At 45.2% G+C, this 16155-nt stretch overlaps 1 protein-coding gene across 1 annotated transcript; it reads right to left on the bottom strand.

Annotated features, from left to right (window-relative positions):
• Nucleotides 1-2834: 2834 nt before the first annotated feature.
• LOC147618895 (protein RETICULATA-RELATED 1, chloroplastic-like) lies at nt 2835-14868 on the bottom strand. Its single transcript, XM_086773998.1, has 7 exons — nt 14190-14868; nt 7400-7498; nt 7046-7266; nt 3845-3914; nt 3544-3623; nt 3401-3465; nt 2835-3304 (listed from the first exon to the last, which is right to left on the bottom strand). The coding sequence occupies exons 1-7, from the start codon at nt 14793-14795 to the stop codon at nt 3111-3113; spliced, it is 1335 nt and encodes a 444-aa protein (XP_086630124.1). The 5' UTR covers nt 14796-14868; the 3' UTR covers nt 2835-3110.
• Between the last annotated feature and the right edge of the window lie 1287 nt (nt 14869-16155).

Below are 16155 nucleotides of genomic sequence, written 5' to 3' on the forward strand. Positions count from 1 at the left end.
GCAACTCTGAAGGATCATCATTGACATAGAGGTATATTACACCTTTGCAGTAATCATTGGCCGCATTAAGGTAGCTCTCCAGGCTTTTTGGATTTTTGATCTAGCATTTGCCAACCCAGCATGATGGTGGAGGACCTTGGTCAGTACTGCTCAAGGATTCTGCACCTTGTTTTTTTGTGTCTTGCAATCAGTATGGATATCTATAAGAAAATAATCTACCTAATTCTCCATTTAGTCCTGGTTAATTCTATAAGCCATGGTGGCGCCTATTGTAGTGATCCACTAGCTTCACAATGGTGTGGTTCTCTGGTGCTTGTCTGTTGTGGGCTGTTGTGGCTCACCCTCAGCATGTGGTTTGTCAGGCCTTCTGATCTGCAATTTTCTCAATGGCTTCTTGGTCACTTCCTCTTCTTAACCGCAGCAATATTACAAGATCAACCCAAAGCATTGTAAAGGAAGTTGGTGAGCAATTGAGAATTTTGCACCTTGGTCTGGTGCGTCTTGCAAGCAGTATGAATTTCTGTGATAAAATAATCTAGCTAGTTCATGGTGGCGTTACAAGTGATCCATGGGCTTCACAATGGTAAAGTGCTCTGGTGCTTGTGCTGGGCTGCTATGGCTCACCCTCAACATGTGTTTTGTTAATCAGCAAAGGCCTTCTAATCTGCAATTTTCTCAATGGCTTCTTGGTCACTTCCTCTTCTTGACCTAGTATTCCAACCACTTCCTTGGCACTTGGCACTATTACAGGATCCAGCATTTGCCAACCCAAAGCATGGTAGAGGACCTTGATTAGCACTTTAGGATTCACTAAACCTTCTTTCTCATGCAAATGTTGAGAGGCTTAGTTGGTACATGTCTATACTCCTTTGATAGATTAAGTTCAACATCCTTAGATATCATGCAACTATCACTTTCAGAACCAGAGATCCTATACTTGTAATACTTGGACAATCCTGAAGTCTTAGAGGCATTGAAAAACCAAATCCAATAGACCCTCAAACATGAAAAATTTGACTCTATGAGCGCTAACGTAGAGGAGACCTTATTTGTCCCCTCTTCCCCCTCTTTCTCTCTTTTAGCACATATATGTAATATTTTTTGGTCTAATAGACCCTTCAGTTTTTTTGTAGATGTTAGTGTAATCACTCTCTCTCTCTCTCTCTCTCTCTCTCTCAACCTCTCAACACCATACCCTAATCACTTACTGCTCCAAAGCTAGCAGATTAGAGTTCTCGAGTACTTGGAGACACTCAAGGGCAAAAAAATATGGATAGAGGACCCAAGTTATACAACAGAATGTAGAATTAGTTAAGTCAAAGGACCCCGCAAAGAAGACAAATGGGCAGATCGTTTATGATAGGAGAGCTTCCATGGAGCATTTATACAAGACAACCAATCGATCCTTCATTTGTTGTAACTAATGTACTTCCTAGCTTCCCCAACCTTGAGCTTTTCAAAAAAAAAAAAAAAATTGGCTCAAGTCTTTTGTGGTCTCCGTGTTTGTATATAGCCTCTAAGGAATTTTGGCATCCAATAAGTCTCTCTCTCTCTCTCACACACACACAGACAGACACACAAAACAAAGAGACCTCTTGTGGTTTACCAAGAGTTTGGAGAGGGGCATTTGCAAGGTTCACTGGTGGTTTTGGGAGCCCATATCTTTCCCATGTAGTTGGCCACTGTCATTAGAAAAGGACATCCTTTGTCCTTTCAAGTAACAAGGTGAAAGCACCCATCTACCAAGCTGTCCCAAGAGGTTATTTAAGGAGTTTTCTTCATTCTACAGCAATATTTTGATGTGATATTTAGGGTCTGTACCAAAGTTCACCCTTATTGAGCATCTTTTAGCACGCCAAGGACCAACCTTTTAACTATCAAGGAAGAAGTAATAAGAAATATTATTATTTGACTTTGAAGGAGTTTGAAAGAAACTTTCTCGGATTCTATCAATGTCCAATGCTCATAGCCACTGAGATGCTGCCCTCTCCATTTCAAGTCCAGGGAGTAATATAACCATGCCAAAGGCATCAAAAGATATTTCTGAAGAGACCCACGTATTTTCTTTAGAGTGATTTGAGTGCATCCTCAAGAGCACAGTAAAGCCTTCCATTTCTTCTAATCACATTACCTATACATGGTGGTACCTCTTTACATAACAATTTGCAAAACCAATTTAGGATAGCCATAAACTTCTAGTACACTCCACAACATGAAATGCCCTCATAAAGTAACCAAGTCCAATTCATGGGCGTCTGGCAAACATGTCTGATCTTACAGATGTAGAAATGGGCAAGATCCCGATATATCACTCTTGAACCTCCATGGACATCCAGCTGTTCCAAAAGGATATGCAAAAGAAGATACGACCCCTGAGCTAACAATGGCCACTGAGTGTGACCCACGCTTACATCCTTGTAATGGCCAACACGAGTGCAAGTGGAACAGCATCTTCAGCCCTCTTGCTCACAGACTATCCCAAGAACTATATCAAACGTGGGACTCTTTTCCATATGTTAGAAAGACTGTATAGGATGAGGTTAATGTTTGGTTAGGTACAACACTACAGGGGCCTACAACTTCACGCTTTGTAAGGTATATGACACGAGACATTAACGCTTCGTAAGGTATGACACTATACAGGGCCTTACGACTTTACCCCTAGTTTTTTTATTGAGTGTGTATCGTTTGGTTGACACTACACAGTGCCTTACAACTTTAGCCCTTGTTTTTTATTGAGTGTGTCTTGTTATCATGTAAATGTGTTCCAAAAGAAAACAACCAAGCAATAAAATAAATAACTAAGCGATACTTTTGATAAGGACACTTGCACAAGCATAACTGGTCTTTTTCTTGAGATCTGAGGAGAAAGTAAACATTCAGTGTCGCATACTTTCTGTATGATTAACCCTTTCAAGGGATGGATCCATTATGTTGGAGGCCTTTCAGTGTCCCATATTTTCTGCATGATAGATAAACCCTTTCAAGGGATGGATACATTATGTTGCAGGCCGCACTACTCATGTACCCATTGCTCCCAGCATGTTGAGATCATTCTAAAGTAAAGGAGATCCCCAAAGAACCTGAACAAAGACGTCCAGAAGGACTTCTCATTGCACGCCAGACCATCTTGCCCAGTCCACAAACTGCATCCCTGCATATGTGTTGTTGGCAAACCTGATACAGATGGTGAAAACCATAGCCACAAGTGGCAGCCTTTTGGCAACCGAGGACCCCTCCACTACCCTCTCCAATCCATTGATAATTTGATATCGAGCATTCGAAGAAACAGCAAGGAATACACCTGGTTTCATGTCACAAAAGCCAGAACAAGTACTGTCAAGTGTGCGCTATGACATGATACTTGAAATCTGGGAGTACTGAAGAAGCGGTCACCTACCCCATAGTGCTGCACTTTTCACGAGTGGTGGTATGGGTATGTCCTCATCAGATTTCTTCATCTTCCTGAATGAGACAATGCATCCTATATGAGCAGTCTTTTAAAAGAGACAGATCTAGACCCAAAAAAGAAGAGAAACATACCGCTTTAACAACATTATGGAGTTCGCAATCCCTTGGCCTATTATTCCACAGCTGAAGCCAACTGCTCCATATTGAATACCCTGTCATCACATACTAATGATTGTGTAAAAAAGACCGAGATAATATTGATATCTTTTATTTCCATTTCACTTCAAAAACAGCACAGTACGGCTTCTACATCTGGTGGAAGGTTCCACGTTACAAAATCAGCAGACAAGTCTTCCAAGATTGCGTGGAGCGATCGCACACACATGCCCACACACAAAAGTGAATGCTTAGAAGCAGGCCTATCTAAACCAACCTTGTAAAAGTATGAGGCAATCCTTTGTTGCACTGAGAATTTCCTGCCTGGAGTTGCAGCCTCAAAGACACTGTTACAACACACGATCACTTCCATAAATATGAGGTTTATGAATGAAATAAGTAAAACCAATCACTTACCAAATATTTTCTCGAAATGTATATTTGTACAGCAATGAGACAAAAAAGAGGACAAAGAGCACTACTACCTTACCAATATTTGTTCTTGAGATCCATAATAATATGGGTTAGCTTATACTCATCAAAGATTGCTTAAAGCAGTAGATATATAAACAAGGAGGGTTCGTTTTCAGTGGGCATACTCTATTATCTAGTCGTTGAATTAGAAAACATGCGCATTCAAGGGCTTTAGGCCAGCCTAAGGGCCAGCCATGGGAAGCCTTGCACATGAGCAGCCCGTGGGCCACCAAAGGGGCCAACCATGGCCTTAGAGCCCAATCGGCCAGCTCTGTGAGGGCATAGATCCCAGTCGGCCAGCACTAGGATCATTCAACCAGTAGCAAAGGCATGCACAGGCACACGTGTGAAGCCATAGCATCAAAAGTAGCATTTAATGCTATTTCAACAAGTTGTGAGCAACATAAACAGGCCGACAGCACCTTGAGGAAACCGACCAGCATATAGGGATTCATATATAAGCGCCCTTAAGTCCCTTGCATAAATCATCTCATTCTCAGCAGTGATCAAGAGCAAAAGCATGTATGCTTGAGCCCTAGGGCTTATGCATACATAATTTCAGCAAAGCACTTCATTGTGCTTCAATCCAAGGCATCCTGATGTCCTCTCCAGCATTCAGCCTTCAGTCTTGCATCTCCCTCAACAGATCGGTTGTGCATAGTGGCTTCAAAGTTGTCTTCAGTCCGCTTGATGGTTCAGCCGACGTTTGATCTACCTCATCCTTGCATTTGGCATTCCTCAGTCAACCGTCATCTGCAAGTTTTATGCATTGTAAAGAAAGTTCTCCAAAAGCAATAAAGCAAATACTCCTTGCAAAAGGGGGCCCTTAAATGGGTAGTTGGGACCCAATTTGGTGTCGACTCTCTATCTCTACAACTCTATCTCCTGTATTAAAGATTAGTGTGGATTGCTTCATGCTCACTAACATAAAGGCATAAAGAAGGCCTTGTTCTGTGTTACACGATCATACTGGTTGCATGCAACATTTATACTTTGAAGCTTTGCAAGCAACTTGAAGAAGGCCTTGGATATCAACTGCAACGAGTAACTTTAAGGATTGTTCTTGGAATCACTATCTCCCCAAACGAAGGCCAAGGGGTTCATAGTTCATCTCACTATACATGTGGATTCATGTTGGAATTGTGAGAGGTCAATTCAATGAACACTCCACCATACACATGGATTCGCATGGGGATTGTGAAGTGAGCACTTCATTGTTCCCACACCAAGATCGTTGATCGGAGTTGGGATTGTGTGGGAGAACAATGGGAACGTTGGAATTGGGAGATGGGTTGCTAGGCTTTGATATCCTTGACGAGTCTTATAAGAACTCGGAGTGTCCTACCTGAGGGTTGGCATACGCCTAAAAGAGGAACTCCTATGACCTTCACAGACAAAAAACTTTTGTTTGAGATGTTTTCATACCTCATGTGTACATGGAACTTTGGCTTCTAAAGCCCTCAAAGCTTGTCCTTGCAAGAACTAGTACAATATTATCAAAGGGAAAGGGGGGGGGGGGGGGGAGGGGGCGGGTGGTGTAGGCCCATATAGGCACTGTGTGTTGTATTTCATTTTCCAGTTCTCATGATGTTGTGCTTAATCAAGTTTTTTTAATTACATTAATGGGAAATTGGTTCCAAGATTCCCGCTCCACGTTTCATATCCCATAGGTAGTATCATCCCATGTACAATTGTGTCTGATGTGCTCAAATTTTATGTCCATAACAAACCAACCTTTCCCACACCCCATACCATAGCTTGCGTTTCAACAAAGTCTATCCATACAAGGTTTCTCAGAGCAGCTTCCTCGTCAAGTTTAAAGATAGTTGCTTTGGTTTTGATCACGAACTCAGCATCCTTCAAAAGAGAAGTATTCACCTTAGAAGGGAAGCTTTCCTTCACCTTACGAGCTTGCAATCTCCCAAGACCACCCCATAAGAAAGTGATGCTGCCTTTCGCCTCGGCACCCATTATCTTAGGTGCGAGACTGGACGTTGGCACAGGGGATCAGAGGCACATAGGATCTGCCAGGTTGCCCCCTTGGACTGCAAGACATAAAGCCGCACACCTTGTTGGAATAACCTCCCAATGATTCTATTCACTGTCAATGATTCTATTCATACATGCTTCCCTTACATCTTTGAACAAGGGAGAACATCCACCTCCTCCAACAAACAGGAAAGACTCTTGCCAAAAAGCACTCCAATGGACCCTTTCCCACACACACACACACACACACACACACACACACACAACCAGTCACTACTTTTCAGTCTTTTCAATCATTTGGCAACTTTACATTTTCTGTTTGATTTGGTCTCATAGGCCATATCCTGCCTCACAAGAGGCTAAATTGATCTATCTATCAATCTGTGGGCCCACCCTCAGCACCAACCATTTTCATACTCGTGCAAGATGCAACTGCCTTGCTAGGCCAGCTGTACAGCAGCTTTCATGTAGCAGCCAGCTCACCCACCTTCAATTACTCCTGCCAGCTGCCCAGTGGCTAGAGGGAAGGTAAAGTGCTCTGTATATGCAGGCGATGCCATTTCAGTGAGACCAAAGAAATAAAAGAAGCAATATGAATGCCTCACATCTAATTGCAGGGACATCACGAGGTGGAAACACAGAAACAACTCATAGGATTGCCCAAGCACAAACCTTGGGGTGGCTTCACCTAGATACGAATTGACACACTCCTCTGATGTGACCCCTATCGGTCCACCTCAACAAAAAGGCTTGTTGTAAAACCTTCTTACTTGTCATAAGACGTGAGGTTCTACATGGGAGGAGCATTCACAAATAAATATCTAGGGTTAGATGAACTTTAATTGGCAGCAAAGCAGCACTTACGCACATTATTACATGCTGCCTCCATGGAGTGCTTCACATGAGCCTGTACAATTGATGCACCTTATAAATGTATAGAGCATGTTGTGAGGAATTGCGCATGAGCAAACATGGATGCAAGCACATGAAACGCCATCAAACAAGAGGTCTTTACCTGCTGGGAAGAGATTGAATTGCACGTGAAAACTGAGCCACAACTCCAGTGGTGGGAGCTGCCCTTTTGAACTGTATAAACGGAGCTAGCATGCCAACTAGAGCAATATCCACAACAATACCAACTACAAGATCTGCCATGTAAAGCTCAAATTCATTCCAAAAATCATCTCCTCTCTTTTGTACTTCAGCAATTGTCGCACAGCCAGAATCAATTGCAATCTGGAGACACAGTGCAAACTAAACGAACTTAAGACACCTGTATGGAATCTGGATACACATGCTAGCCGAACACAAAGCTAGATGGTGCATTACATTCAAAAAACAGTATCCTTGTGATTGACAAAGGTACCACCTCTGTCAGTATCTTGAAGAGAAAACTCTGGTCAGCCAGCATGCGGTTGCGTAGCATGGTGCTACCACGAATGGCTGCTCCTAATGGCCATTTAGTCCCCTGGTGGAAAAGAGGAAAAACTTGTCATTGCCATGGCATGCAACCTTGAGCTTTGCAAAGTGAATGGAATCATAAATAGAAGCCCAAATTTAAAAAAAAGGTCTTCAAAAGCATGCCAAAACTTAATAGCCACTTGAATTGCGAAAGACCAAGCATAAATTGCATGCAAGGAAAGTCCCATATCAGATGCAAATCAGAAAAGTAGCATGATCATCATAAAAACTCTATAACAAAAATTACTTGACCTAGGTGGATATGCTTTGAGGTGACCCTTGATTGGTTTTCCTAGTGGTTGAGGAAAAAAAACTCTTCCACAAAAAGGAATAATGTTGGAGAAAAATGAAAGCTTTTTTCTGTATACGAGTCAATGCATGTTTTCTTTTCCTTGAATAGATCCTTCTGTAACCACAATTGGAACCCACCCCTAAGCAGCTTGTTCTTGCATTACAAATTGAGGCCCCAAAGCGGCCACAATTACAATGGGGCCCTGCAGGGATTTAAACTCAAGACCTCCCCCCTCCCCAAGTCACAAGCACACACTGTTGGGCTATGTGCCCATTTGCGAGTCAATGTGTGTTACCCAAACCACCCTAACAATAATAATCTTGAAAGCCACCTTGGCTTATTGCAATGCCATCGGTGCTGTAAGCCCAGTAGGGCGTGTCGTGATAGATTCAACCACGTATCCAAGAGATAAGATAGAGAGAAGGGATTAGGGAGCTTTGCACAATACACACACATTGAGCAAGGAGCAAGCCCCGCCCCTTTCAAGAATTTATTCAGGAACAATCCACGGGCATGCTGGCCAAGATCAATCCAACAATGAATACAAAAGCAAACAAATATGCCGATGTAGAATCCCAAGTCGAAGTCGGTGTTGAGACACGAGATCTCTAATGCCGAGCACACCACGGGGATGACCTACAAGAATCTCTTACCAAGTTAGTACCAGAGCCAATATCAAAATCCAATGAATTCAAGTCCAAGTCCAAGCATAGTTGTCTGCGGGACGCGTACCGCAACACCGGTACGTAAAGTACGGGATGGGGTGAAAGAACCGGAGCGAAATGAAGCCAAAACGTTTTTTTGGCCGATGGACGTTTTGGTTCAGCGAAACGAAACGACACGGCAATTTCATACCGTACGGATGTGAAACTTTCCTGAAAAAAACTAGACATTTTTTATCGGTTTTTTTTTTTGCCTGTTTTTATCAAATTTTTTTGCACCCGTTTTTTCTCGTTTCTTTCGCCCATTTGTTGTAGCCGTTTGGCCATTGGGCATGTGCCATGGCCTTGGATCCCTTTCACCTTCATGCTTGTATAAGAGCTCTCAAGGTCTCTCCCTCTCTCATCATTCAAGCTCAAGCTCTCAAGCTCTCAAGCTCTCTCTCCCTCTCTCTCTCTCTCTCTCTCTCTCTCAAGGATCACGCCTCAACTTTCAAGGCTCAAGCTCAAGAGTCAAGGCTCAAGTTCTCTCTCTCTCTCTCCCCCCTACCTCTCTCCCTCTCCCGAGTCCCGCTCTCTAGGGCCTACTACCTAGTACCTAGAGGCTACGCTCTAGCCTCTCCCTCTAGGCTCTATCTCTCTCTCTCTCTCTCAAGCTCTCTTTCCCCCCCCCCCTCTCTCTCTCTCTCTCTCTCTCTCTCTCTCTCTCTCTCTCTCTCTCTCTCTCTTTAGACTTTGGCAATGAGGTCCGAAGGAAAGGACAAGCACCATCGGTGAGAAACCTACCGATAATTCGGAGTCATGGAAATGGACGTGTAACTTTTGCGGGAAGGGTTACACAAGTAGCGTCACAAGGCTCCTTGCACATGTGTCCAAGCTTGGTGGGGAAGTGGTGCCGTGCAAGGAGATTCCCCAAGAAATTGGGGATGGTATAGTGAAGAAGTACTCGCTCATCCACAACCAAGGCAAAGGTGGACGTGGGGGAGCTTCCATGTCCGGTACCTCCGCATCTGTGACTCCTTCGTGTGTCCCATCCGGCTTCGGCTCCGCCTCGGGTGGTTCCAACTTCCAATCAAAGAGGCCAAGGGAGAAGAGCTCTCCGATAATGAGGCAAACCGCCATCGGTGCAAACATTAACAACTTCACCAATGTGAAGGCGAAGATGAAAGCCGCGAATGAGGAGATTGCACGCACGGTGATAGACTGCAATCTCTCCTTTCATGTGCTCAAGGTTCCACAATGGCACAAAATGGTGAAGGCCATTGGGGAGGTGGGGCCATCCCATGGTGAATGGCATGGTATCACCTACCATGAGATGCGCACCACCACGCTTGATGATGAGGCAAAGGATCAACAACAAACTCACACCAATGCGAGAAGGATGGGCGAAGTATGGTTGCTCTATCCTCTCCGATGGATGGAGTGATTGGAAGAAGAGAGGTATCATGAACATCCTTGTTTCATGCGCTCTCGGCACATACTTCTTACGCACCGTGGATACCAAAAAGGCGGGGCAAAAAACATCGGGGGACTTTATCTATCATCACATCCGGCAAGCCATAATAGAGGCCTGTACTATGTACTATGTCACATGTGCATTGTGATTTGATTTTTAACTCTCAAGTCTCGACTCTCTAGTATCTATGTAACATGTTCAAGCTTCTAACTTCTAAGAATGTCATTGCATTTGCCAAATTGCCATTGTGTTACTTGTAGGTCGGACATGAAAATGTCATTCAAGTCATCACAGACGATGCATCCAACTATCGTAAAATGGGGCGCTTGGTAGAGGCGGAGTTCCCATCCATTGTATGGACTCCTTGTCCCTCCCATTGTCTAGACCTACTCATGGAGGATGTGGGGAAGCTAGATTGGGTGAAGAGGGTGGTTGCACAAGGCCTATCCATTGTGAATTTCTTCACAAAGAAGGTAAAGGTGCTCGCTATGTTTCGCGAGCAAAGCGACTTGGAGCTTAAGAATCCCTCTTCCACACGGTTTGCCTACATGTGGCTTCTCTTGGAGCGGCTATACAACGTGCAACCGAAGCTCCAGCTGACAATGGTCTCCCCGGATTTCGTCACATGGCTAAGAGAGGAGTTGGTGACTAGTGCGGACGAGGCCTGAGCCGTTCAACGGCTATGCATGAGAGAGTCCTTTTGGCGCGAGATGCGTGTCATTGTCATTGCGGTGACTCCCTTATATAGGGTTTTGCGCATGGCCGACATGGAGGGCTCCACATTGGGACTTCTCACCCACTTCATGCCAGAGGCTCTAGCTAAGATTTGTGCGACCACCGTGCTTGGTGGGGAGGACCCCGACATTCCTATGGAGGGAATTAGGTGACAATAGCCCGGGACTCATCCTCATACTCATCTAGCTCTCCAAGAAGCGGTGGCTCCTTAACAGTTACACCTGGAACATGCTCATTAAAGACATCTCCGCTAACAACAACCTCATTCCACTTCGAGTCATATAACCTGCAGCCTTTGGAAAGAGAGTTATATCCCACAAAAACAAGCTTCTAGGACTTGGAATCAAGCTTTTCCCTCTGCTTCTTCGAATGCGAAAATAGGCATCACTTTCAAAAACACAGAAATGGAAGACATCTGGTTTCTTGCCAAAATAAGCCTCACACGGAATTATCTTAGACACTACAGTCGTCGGAGATCGGTTGAGGGTATGGACAGCCGTAGCCATAGCGCCTCTCCCACAGTGGACGAGGGAGGTCGCGATGCTCCAACATCGTCCTTGCCATCTCCACCACAGTTCGGTTCTTTCGCTCAATCACTCCATTCTCTGAAGGCGACCCTGTATTGGCCTACTCCCGCTTGATGCCATTCTCTGCACAAACCACACAAAAGCATTGGAAGAGAACTCCCCTCCTTTGTCAGCCTGAACAATCTTCACTTGCAATCCATACTCCTTTTCCACCAAAGCATACCAGTCCTTGAACGAAGCAAAGGCTTGGTCCTTATGTAGCAAAAAGTACACCCATGTGAACCTGCTACAATCATCCACAATCAACATGAAATACAAGGCTCCTCCCAAAGATGGGATCTGCATGGGCCCACATAAGTCAGTGTGAACCAACTCCAGAGGTTTCTAAGCCCGCCTGGTAGCCTGCTTCGGAAAAGACTCCCTATGTTGCTTCCCTCGAATGCAAGAACTGCAATGTCCTTGCTTGCTCTGCCAACATTTGGTAAGACATCCACCATCTGGTCCTAAAAAGCCCGCCGCGCGCATCCACATTCAAGTGGCCAAAACAAAAATACTACAAATCATCGAGCTGAGTACCTGCAAGAGGAGAGTGCTGAGAGTTTGTAAATCCCATTCTCCACTCCGCCTTCCCACACAACATGGCCTGTTGCTTTGTCCCCGATAGCAACTGAATGCTCATCAAACTCCACCCGCATGCCAATCTTGCAAACCTCACACATTGACAAAAGATGAAAACCAAGAGATGGAACATAAAGAACTGGGAAGTAATGCTTCCCCCCTCTGCCATCGGGGGACGATCTCCAACCTACCCTCACTGTGAATCGGGATAGTGGACTTGTCACCAATAAAAATGTGACCTATTTGGCTCCGAAGATCCTGTAACAACTCTCGGGAAGGAGTCATGTGCCTGGAAGCACCACTATCCAGAATCCACTCCCAAGTATCCCCAACGGTGAGACCCACCGCCTCCCTGCTCGAAGAAGATGAAGCTCCAATGTCCATAATCTCCAAGTGCACAAAAGCTGAAGTCTCGCGGGTTGCAACTGAGGACTCTGCACCTTTCTCGATGCTCCGCTGAGGACATTTCCTCCAATAATGACCCTTCTAGCCACAATGATTATAGGTCCGCTCGACCTTGAAAGCATCACAATCTGAGTCGAACTTCTTCTCAGAAGACTTCGACTGTGAAGACTTCCCTTTCTCTTGTCGTTGCCTCAAAACCTCCACCCTGTGGAAGGATTCAGAAACCGCTCCTCCTGGTCCAATATCATCGGCACAAACTTCTCCCAAGTAATGATGTTGAGCCTCCCACTGGTGATCAAAAAAGAATAGAAAGCTGAGTTCTAAGAGGACAGATGAGACAGCAGGGTGATGGCCATGTCCTCTAATGATATCTCCTTCCTAGCCTGAAGAACCTCCTGCTCAAGAGCTTGGAGTTTATTGATGTGCTCCCACATCATTGAAGACTTTGCTGGATTCATCACTCGCATCTACACTTCCAAGGAAACTCTCTTCATGGGTGACCCGATTGTATAGAGAGACCAAGTGCTACCAAATCCCTCGAGCCAACGTCATGTGCTTGATATGATTGACCGCTTGGGGTGTACAATTAAGAAAGATGAAAGAGCGCACACGGACATTGACACAATCCCACAACTTTGCTTGGGCCTCCTACTCTTTGACTGATAGTGAAGAGTCCTCCTCCGCCAGATCTAGCCTTGAAACGCCAACCGTGACGAAGTCAGTCTAATCATAAGATAACAAGATAGACTCCATCATCACCTTCCAAATGCCATAGTTGTTCCCGTCCAACTATCGGTCCACCGGGAATGTCCGGAGGGTGGGAATCTTCATAGGTTTCTTTGCCATCTTGAGCAAATCTGCCATATCAGGGGTTCACGTGGTCTTGTGAGGGAGCGTGGGTGGGAAAATTTTTTGAAGAAGAGGCTGAGTTTTCCCGCAAGGTGGCTGTCCAGTAATGACGCCCACCTTCTACCCGCTTCTCCACGTCCCGTACAACCCAAATACTCTCCAATCAGCACCAAAAAATAGCAACCCCGCAAGCTCTCACCGTCTGCAAAGCTTCAAGCCAACTGGGCCTGATACCATGTCGGAATGTGCAGCCGAAATGAGATAGAAATCTGAGAGAAGAAAAATGCAGAAGTGCTGGAGAGAGAAGTTCTTAATAAACTCTGCTATATACACAAGATCCCGTACAAAACTAGAGAGAGGGAGAGAGGGGGGGGGGGGGGGTTGGAGATGAAGTGGTATATATATGGGCTGGGGCTGCCAGTGGGCCAGTGGAAAACAGGCCAAAAGCCCCTCTATATGCCCCATGGGCTGGTCGGCCAGCCCCAAGTCGGCCACCTCCTACAGGCCAACAGAAGAGAGAGAAAAGGAACAGCCCCCCATGACTAGAAAAAAACTGGTAAAACAAGGACAAAAAATGGAGACTCCTCCCGCGGGCGGGCTGATCCCTTTGCTCCCATCAATCATAACCCCGTGTTTGATCAGGCAAATCAATGTTCAGTCAACCCCATTAGCAATTGGCCGGCATTGTAGGAAAAGCTCTGATCACATAAAACAAACAGCTCAAAGACTTGAAAATCAAACCCCTAGGACAAACCTAAGCCTTTGTGCTCAGGCCAAAGCCCTTCATTACTAATCATACATCACAGACTGACCTGCTTGCCAGTTGCGGGATCAAAGACCAAAACTCTAGCCTCATTGGGAAGCAATCCTTTGCATCCCTCCTAAAGCTAGGGACCTGAAATTTCAATCCCACATAACAAGACAAACAGAGTGGGATGCAGACAGCAGAGCCATTTCACTACAAGGTGCTTCAGCCGCTTGTGTGGCCATCCAGACCCACAAGGGATCCAGCAGCTGTTGATTGTCCCCGGACAATCTTTCCAGGGGCATTCATCTGAGGCCCACCCTAAGTGCTACCATAGGGCTTTGAGCAATCAGACATCTCACTTTTTTTCACTTCCCAGCAAAAAAACATGGGTTAGTGATAAGAAGCATACCTGAAGATCCATGAACCGAGTGAGAACGAGGCTCCGTATACCAACAGTTCGAGCCGCCTCAGCCATGTCTGGAGGAAGGGTTATACCCCGGGCTTTGACTTGCTTGTTCACCTCTTCAGAGTTCAAAAGAGAACCAAACTCCTCTTCCTCCTCTTCAACAGAATCATCCCCTTCACCACTGCCATCTCCATCTCCACCAAAGCCAAACTTGCCATTGTCTCCCCCACCACCACTACCCTCACCTCCTCCTGTCTCAGTGTAGCGTTGCTGCTCTACAGAAACGCTGTCAAGGTATGTCTTTGATGACACCACTTCTGATGAACTCTGTGTTGTTTCAATTTGTTCGGAGGCACGATCAAATACTGGTTCAGATCCATGCGCTCCATCACATCTAATACTAAGAGCTATCGAAAATGAAGAAGTTCCATTACTGCAGGCCTCCTGCGTCCTGTCTCTTCTGCAAGTCAAGGTCTTAGCTGCAAACCCTAGCCTACATTCTAGATGGAGGCTCTGCAGAGAGCGCCCATGCCCATCAAAGGATCCTGTGAAGCAAAAATGGTGTGGAGTCGACTGATTGGGAGAAGGGCAGAGAGATGAGTAGGCCATGGTGCTGCTGCTGCGGCGGCGGCGGAGGACGCTTGAGTTGCAAATGCAACAGGCAGCAGCTTGCAAGAGAGTTTCGAAATTTGTTCTCTTAGGTAAATATAGGCTTGCGAAACAATAATAATTGTTATTATATGGTATATAAAAATAGGAACACAAACAAAACAAAAAACAAAAAACAAAAAAAGATGCGCTTGGCCCACAAACAAGCGTTTTGATGACGACTTTTTTTGCATGTATTTTATGTGTGCCAAATTTAAATGAGCAATGAAGCCCTTACTTCGGGTGTTTACAAACTACGAACCTACCACAAAAAAGGTTGAGAGCTATGGGCAGGCACTTTTTTGATAAACAATTGCTGGGCGACAATACCCTTTACAGACCACGGGCATGCCCACGGAAAAGGCGTCCTGCAATTGAGAGTTGTGGTGGGCAGGCTATTCTGCCCGGAACTAGAACGATGGTTGTTGGGCTATAGTCAGCCAAACACGTCAGCGCTGAGGGTGCATGGGCATGGTCACAGTTTGTAAAGAAATGTCAAATGGGCGGGTGATTGTGGTAGTCTGATTGGTTGGACAAAACTTTTTCGTGGGCTTCCACCCAAGTGTGTAAACACCCTTATCCCCACGATCGTTTTGGTGGGTTGGTTAACAGCAATGTCCCATGCTGGCTTACTTAATCAGATTCGACTGGCTTAATGAAGAATGATCCTGAGGAACTCTAGGTGTGCAACAACTAAGGAAGCCAGACTCCCACCCTATTAATTAAAAAATCCTTATGTACTACCCTAAAATTTCGGGACTTCATCTCACACGATTGGTTTCTCTAGTTGCACTAAACCAGTTGTACTTCATCTGACATAGTAAGTTTCTCCAGTTGCACCAAACCAGTTAACCTCCACGTGTCAACTCACTGCCCCTCTTCTCTGCTTTAAAATTTCTACATTTTGGTGCTTCTTCTTCATTTTCATAGTCAATCGTGCTTCTTGGACTCCAGTGCCTCTTCTCCACTGCCCCTTGCACGTGGCCTCAATGTCTATGTCCTTCCCTTTTGCTATGCCCTATGGATTGCCTCTTCAACCTACTACTCCATCACATTCCCAAGGTAAGGAAAGCTGCTTGCTTGCACCATTCTATTGATATGAATACCCACAATGCCAGGATGATGACATGAAGGAGTTTGTCCCCATGTCATAATGCCCAGATGATGTACCTCTTGATGGCCTTATGCCTCCTACAATGCGTTCAAGACATTGGGGTACGACTCTTCACCTTGCACTTTTTATTACATGCTTTTCTCCTTTTGCACCAATTCCTTCTGAACATGCTCATAGTTCTACACCCAACATGCTGCTATCCCTTCA

Source organism: Cibotium barometz, chromosome 34, assembly GCF_041138505.1.
Source record: "Cibotium barometz isolate CiBa-2024 chromosome 34, ASM4113850v1, whole genome shotgun sequence".
Taxonomy (NCBI): Eukaryota; Viridiplantae; Streptophyta; class Polypodiopsida; order Cyatheales; family Cibotiaceae; genus Cibotium; species Cibotium barometz.

Excerpts from the sequence above, each read along its gene's own strand:
- LOC147618895 (XM_086773998.1), bottom strand. The coding sequence starts at position 14,795 with ATGGCCTACTCATCTCTCTGCCCTTCTCCCAATCAGTCGACTCCACAC. Across the intron at positions 7,267-7,399 it reads TCTTCAAGATACTGACAGAG|ATTGCAATTGATTCTGGCTG; the intron begins GTGGTACCTTTG and ends CTGTGTCTCCAG. Across the intron at positions 3,624-3,844 it reads TTGCCTCATACTTTTACAAG|GGTATTCAATATGGAGCAGT; the intron begins GTTGGTTTAGAT and ends ATGTGATGACAG.